The 6,863-nt window shown below is 40.6% G+C and overlaps 1 protein-coding gene and 1 long non-coding RNA gene across 7 annotated transcripts in view; one reads left to right on the top strand and one right to left on the bottom strand.

The window, feature by feature from the left end:
- LOC126391973 (cytochrome P450 4A12A) overlaps nt 1-6,863 on the top strand; it is a 62,788-nt gene that overhangs the window by 16,430 nt on the left and 39,495 nt on the right. The window contains exons 1-2 of one of the 5 annotated variants that reach the window (XM_050047043.1): nt 4,277-4,319; nt 4,408-4,535. The exons of 3 other annotated variants lie outside the window; for them this stretch is intronic. In XM_050047043.1, coding sequence (XP_049903000.1) covers nt 4,509-4,535 — 27 coding nt within the window. In that variant the 5' untranslated portion in view covers nt 4,277-4,319; nt 4,408-4,508. Of the gene's footprint in view, nt 1-4,276; nt 4,320-4,407; nt 4,536-6,863 lie in introns of those variants that run through there. One more of the 5 variants, XM_050047039.1, reaches the window with a different exon arrangement.
- Nucleotides 1-6,863, bottom strand: part of LOC126391981 (uncharacterized) — a 20,456-nt gene that overhangs the window by 4,383 nt on the left and 9,210 nt on the right. The gene's annotated exons all lie outside the window — the stretch shown is intronic.

The raw sequence follows: 6,863 nt of genomic DNA, 5'->3' as shown, positions 1-6,863 counted from the left end.
CCCATGGCTTTATCAGGTTTGTTACATTGTCCATTGCACAGGTGATTTTAAATAGGCTGCAGCTGTACTGAATCCAATCAGCAAGATGAACAGCCTGCTGAGTCCACACCTGCAGAGACCTTTTACATTTCCTCTTCTCTTTCGCCTTCAAACAAGTAAACGGAAGTAAACGGCGGTAAACGGCGAGAACTGCTAGCGACCAATCACAGTCGACGTTTAACCCCGCCCAGATTCGACTTTCAACCAATCACAATCGATGTTTAACCCCGCCCAAATTCGACTTTCAACCAATCACAATCGATGTTTAACTCCGCCCCTAAGCCCGCCCCTAACTGCAGGCTGCAGACGGGTACGTCTCAATTTGACATTTGCAATTTTAAAAAATTCAATGTCCTAATTATCAAATAAAGTACATTACACAATTTAAAAAATTAAACTTTACTCATCTGTTACTGTAAATCCATTTTTCCAGATTATAAAATGACAGAATAAGACGTTTTTCAGACAGTTCTTGTGGGGAGTTGATGGGGCTGAACCATGTGAGGAGGGCCCCAAAAAGGGACTGAACATGGGCTCCAGAGAGTAAAGTTACATTATTAACAGTTAAACAGTTAAAAACGAAGGGTGCTCAAAGTGCAAAAAGACAATTTTAAAAAAGTGAATGAAAACACCCCAAAATTAGACTTGTTTGTTGCCCTAAGTAGGCGCAGTTTCACAGCAGCCCAAGACTTAAGATACTGTATCATAATTGAGGATGTACTGAGTGACTGCAAACGGCCAAAAATGGGTTTATTACTTAGAGTCAACACGGCCTCATGGAGGGTTAAGTATTAAGCAACACAAAGACTTGGTATTGGGATGTGTGCAGATGTGAAGCCCTGATTATATCTGACTATATTTATCTATCTTTCCTCTGTGTTTGACTGTTAGTTTAATGTTTTTAATGTATGTGGTCTATTTGAGGGTGACAGGTCTGCTCAGCTGATTTATGTACAACAGCAAACTGATATGAAACTGATGTACCATGAGAGTTCATGTAAAATGGAGTTTGAAACATGAACAGGATTTGAGTAGGCTACTCTGTCATAATTAAAACAAAACCTGGAACAAACTGATACATGGGTCTGATCACATTGTAATAAATGGGAATCACATCTAACAGGATGTGAGTGTTTCTGTGACCAGACATTGAAGGCAGCTGGAAGCTATCTGATGTGACTGTGTGTTTTTGTCACCACCCCCTGATCCCGTCCACTGCTCAGATGAGGCACAGTTAATATCCAACAAGCCTGAAGTCACCTTCAGTTGTGTTCAGAGTTTTTCCTCCAACGACGCACAGACTCACCCGAGATGGAGTCAGCTAAGGCTTTGGTGAATCAGCTGGGCTGGCCTCATATGCATCACTTGTTTGCTCTACTTTGTCTTGTTACCATTGCCTTTAAAGTTACAGTCTTGTACCTCCAAAGAAGAGATATGCTCCACAACTTCAAAGCTTTTCCAGGACCACCGGCACACTGGCTTTTTGGACATGTTAAAGAGGTAATTCAGTCACGAGCGCTCAGTAGTGCAACTTTCTGTAACTGATATATAACAATGATGATATTTTCATTTTTATTGCACTTTTCAAAACAGAATTACAAAGTGTTTTACAGTAATAGAAGATATTTCAGCACACTTAATGTCAGATCTATGAAGTATTTCACTGTTTTTCCTCAGAGTATACAGGATTCATCAATGGACAGGAGTTAAAATAACCAATACCATTCTAATCATTGGCAGTATTGCACATTTTTTTAATTCACTGTGCCTCACAATACTCCATTCAGTAGCCTAGGGAGAGCGGGGTCGGTTGGGACATTTTTGTTTTGACACAAAATAACTTTCAATTAGGGATGGGTGATATGGCCCTAAAATAATATCACAATATTTAAGGGTATTTTTGTGATAACAATATTCTTGACGATATGACAAATTAGTAAAAAAGATTTTTTTTTTTTTTTAAATTTACATGTTAGCCTAACAGTTCACCTTTAAATATTCAGTAAAAAATAAACAAAAATTATCTCTCATTTCTTTCGTTTGTAAACAACAACAGTGACTCAGAGTGATATTCAGACTGTGTATACAATAGTAGTAGAAAAATCAAACAAAATCTACCACAGATTACACATGTAAACAGCTCCCAAATACATAAAATGTACCCTGGCATCTATATATATAAATCAACAGGTGATTTCCTTCTTTTAGCAAAATCCTAAATGATTGTGTTGGTTTTTTTTTTCCACCTGGACCTTTATGCTCTGCCATTTCTCCTCTAATCATCAGGCTGTAACCTGTGACTGGACGTTATGTTACCAAAACTATCGCACATTTACATATATGTATTTTTTTGTCGAGCCGCGAGCATCACATAGATTTTAATTACCAAAGGTTTAATCACTTGAGGCACCGACACCTGTGCGTGCACGGCGAGAAAGGAATGGGAGAAACGCTGTGCTGTGGCCAGCGAAGTCACTAAATGAGTTCCCCCTGTAGGATGGGTAACTTGCGGTAACTCGCTATAAGAGTCTGAGAAGCCCGGGGCTGTTCATAAAACATTCAGAGAGTAGAATTTGTGGGTCAAAGGTCAAGGTCACTGTGACCTCATCCGTTGCATTCTTGTGAATGCAATATCTCAAGAATGCCTGGAGTTAATTTCTTCAAATTTGTCACAAACATCCACTTGGACTTAAGAATGAACTGATTAGAATTTGGTAGTCAGAGGTCAAGGTTGCTGTGACCTTGCATCATCTTATTCTTGTGAATGCAATATCTCACAAACAGCTTGAGTGAATTTCTTCAAATTTGGAACAAAAGTCCCTTTGTACTGAAGCATAGACTGATTAGAATTTGGTGGTCAAAAATCAAAGGTCAATGTCACTGTGACCTTGTCTGTCTCATTCTCACGAACACAATATCTCAAGAACAGCTTTAGGGAAATTCTTCAAATTTGGTACAAACCTCGACTTTGAGTCAAGGATTAATTGAGTAGAACTTGGTGGTCAAAGGTCAAGGTCACTGTGACCTCATCTGTTGCATTCTTGTGAACGCAATATCTCAAAAATGCCTGGAGTTAATGTCTTCAAATTTGGCACAAACATACACTTGGACTGTAGACTGAACTGATTAGAATTTGGTGGTCAGAGGTCAAGGTTGCTGTGACTTTGCAACATCTAATTCTCTTGAACTCGATATCTCATGAACGGCTTCTGAGAATTTCTTCAAATCTAGTACGAATGTCCACTTGGACTCAACAATGAACCAAATAGTTTTTGGTGGTCATAGGTGAAAGGTCAAGGTCACTGTGACCTTGTCTGTCTCATTCTTGCGATATCTCACATTAAGCTTGAGGGAATTTCTTCAAATTTGGCCCAAACATTGACTTTGAGTCAAGGATTAACAGATTAGAATTCAGTGGTAAAAGGTCAAGGTCACTGTGACTTCGTCCATTGCATTCTTGTGAACGTAATATCTCAAATATCTCAAGAATGCCGGGAGGGAATTTCTTCAAATTTGGCACAAACGTCCACCTACACTTAATAATGAACTGATTAGAATTTGGTGGTCAAAAGTCACCATGTCCCACAAAACCTGTTTTTGGCCATAACTCAAGAATTCTTATGCTAATTATGACAAAATTTCACACAAATGTCTAATAGGATAAAATGATGAAGTGATGACATTTTATATCCAAACGGTCAAAGGTCAATTTCACTGTGACATCAAACGTTCTGAACAAACACTTGGCTGGCTATTATTCACCATGATATCTCAGGAGCGATGAATGTAAACGGTAACTGCAACATGACTGGTTGTAACTGAGTATTTTTTTATGTTGTTTCTCTACTTTTGCACATTAACAACATGTGGTTAGTAAACATCAGTTCAGTCGGTAACAAATTGTTCTCCGAGGTTACAGGAATGAAACATGTGGTTAACCTTTTTCATTGTTTTTTCAGTTCAAAGAAGATGGAAAAGATCTGGATAGGATTGTGGGATGGGGAAGGCAGTACTCTTACACTGTCCCAGTGTGGAGTGGTCCCAGTGTTTGTTTCCTCAACATTCAACATCCAGATTATGTGAAGACCGTATATGCAACAACAGGTGTGGAGCCATGATTATAACAGTATGGTCAATTCAGTGCTTTTCATTATCTCCTATAGGACCACTGGCTCCATTTTACAACCAAAAGTCAATATAACAATATTTTTATTGATTTTTTTGTCTCCTTACAGAGGCAAAAGATGAATTGGGATATAAGTTTATTGAGTCTTGGATTGGTAAGACTGATTTGTCCTTCTCCTACAACATATTTTGTCTTATTACAGAGATGTTTTACTGACTGACACACATACTGTCTGTCTTCAGGTAAAGGTTTATTGGTGTCAAAGGGTGAAAGGTGGTTTTGGAACAGAAGGCTCTTGACCCCAGGTTTCCATTATGATGTTTTGAAACCATACACTAAACTGATGGCAGACTCTGTTAAAACTATGTTGGTATGTATATGACAGTTTAGACGTGTGAATCACAATTACAGTGAATTATCAAAGACCATAATGGTGAAGTAATGTTAAGAACAAAAAGGCTTTTAGGCCGTCTAGATGACAAATGTTGTGTCAAAGTTGATTGAGTTTTTCCATCTCCTGCAGAGATGTAACTTCTGTTCTCTCACTGTTGCCAGGACAAATGGGAAAGTTATGCAAACACTGGCGAGTCCTTTGAATTGTTCAAACATGTGAGCCTTATGTCACTGGACACCGTCTTAAAGTGTGCTTTCAGCTACAGCAGCAACTGTCAGACCAAGGGGTGAGTCAGTACAAACTTTTTCATGCCATTCACAAGTTCAGAACTGTGCTTTCAGTTGTGTAAAGCTTTAGCTGTCTGGGAAACTCAGTTTTTAATGTTTGCCTATGTTCTCATTTCAGTGGAAGTAATGCATACATCAAGGCAGTTTATGAGCTCAGTTATTTGATTAACCTGCGGTTCAGGACATTTCTATACCACAGCGGCCTGATTTTCTACCTTAGCCCACATGGCTTCAGATACAGAAAAGCATGCAGAGTGGCTCATGATCATACAGGTAAGATCTTCACACATACTTTGATTAATGACAATATGAAACTATTGCTACTATCAGTTTAACTGAATTTGATCAGTGTGCATTATGTGTAACCCATACACTAAACTTTGGCTTAGGTGGATCTTGTCTTTTGAAGAGGTGGTCATAAGAAAGAGGAAAGAAGAACTAAAGGAGGAGAAGGAGCTGGAACACATACAGGCCAAAAGAAACTTGGACTTTCTGGACATCCTTCTCTTAGCAAGAGTATGTTGTGTGATTTCAGATTCAGTTTACTGATTTATGGAGTTAGACATTCTCACTTTTGCTCATTGTTGTGACAATGGTAACAAGTCACAAACATTTAAGGCCCAGACACACCAAACCGACAGCAAAGAACAAGGGATGGCAAAGGTTGACTGCTGTGCTGCGTCACGTCACCTGTGTCTCAGCCAAAATGTTGCACTTGAACAGACTGCAACGACTACAGCCAACAGCCGACTAGGACATGGGTTGTGCCCCCGCGTAAGAGGAAGTAATTCTTAATGACAGTGAGCAGTGGTGATTCATGACGCTAGCTAGCCAGTTAGCATATTATTAACACAACCCAATGTAAAAAAAAAAAAAGAAAAAAAAAAGGACATTGACAATGGCGAACGACAGCAAAAAAAATTACAAACCGTTTCTGCTGAAGAGCTCAATGGCTAAGAAAAAAAGGATTATTTGATAGAACAAGTTTGTCTCAATCTCACACTTCCTTGACTTTAGCTGTTTGTTTACATCCTCATTTCCGTTTCTCTTCTCGTGAGCTGAACTGCAAATGGGATTGTCAGAGTGATTTCACCAATGTCTCAGTCGAAGATGCAGTTGTGTACAAACTGTCAAAACATAAAGTGAAAAAGTCCTGTATAGAGAAAATAATTTAAAAATGGCAAGAATAACAGTTTAACATTTAAACCATAAACAGCCTTCAAGTAGCAGCAATCAAACAGCAAACAGATGTACAGCCATCAAGGCATACAGCACTTTAAGCTCAGAGTAACTGTGCAGCCAGGGTTTAAAACAGCACACTATACATAAGACAACAGGGACAACCACACCAACATGTATTATAATAAAAAAGGACAAAGACCCAGTGCAATGTGGATTGGGCAGCAGACCAAGGCGGGGGCCTTGGCGGTCCGATCCTCGGTTACAAAAGTTGGCTCTTGGGACATGGAATGTCACCTCTCTGGCGGGGAAGGAGCCGGAGCTTGTGGAAGAGGTTGAGCGCTACCGGCTAGATATAGTCGGCCTCACCTCGACACATAGTTCCGGCTCTGGAACCCTAGTCCTTGAGAGGGGTTGGACTCTCTCCTTCGCTGGAGTTGCTCCAGGTGAGAGGCGGAGGGCCGGGGTGGGCTTTCTGATAGCCCCCAGACTCTCTGCCTGTACGTTGGGGTTTACCCCGGCAGACGAAAGGGTTGCTTCCCTGCGCCTTCGGGTCAGGGAACGGGTCCTGACTGTTGTTTGTGCTTATGCGCCGAACAACAGTTCAGAGTACCCACCCTTTTTGGAGTCCCTGGGACGGGTGCTGGACAGTGCCCCGACCAGGGACTCCATTGTTCTGCTGGGGGACTTCAACGCTCACGTGGGCAATGACAGTGGGACCTGGAGGGGCGTGATTGGGAGGAACGGCCTGCCCGATCTGAACCCGAGTGGTGTTCAGTTATTGGACTTCTGTGCGGGTCGCAGTTTGGCCATAACTAACACCATGTTCAAACATAAG

The sequence above is a fragment of the Epinephelus moara genome, chromosome 6 (assembly GCF_006386435.1).
Source record: "Epinephelus moara isolate mb chromosome 6, YSFRI_EMoa_1.0, whole genome shotgun sequence".
Classification (NCBI taxonomy): domain Eukaryota; kingdom Metazoa; phylum Chordata; class Actinopteri; order Perciformes; family Serranidae; genus Epinephelus; species Epinephelus moara.
This window is presented reverse-complemented; position numbering and strand designations above follow the sequence as displayed.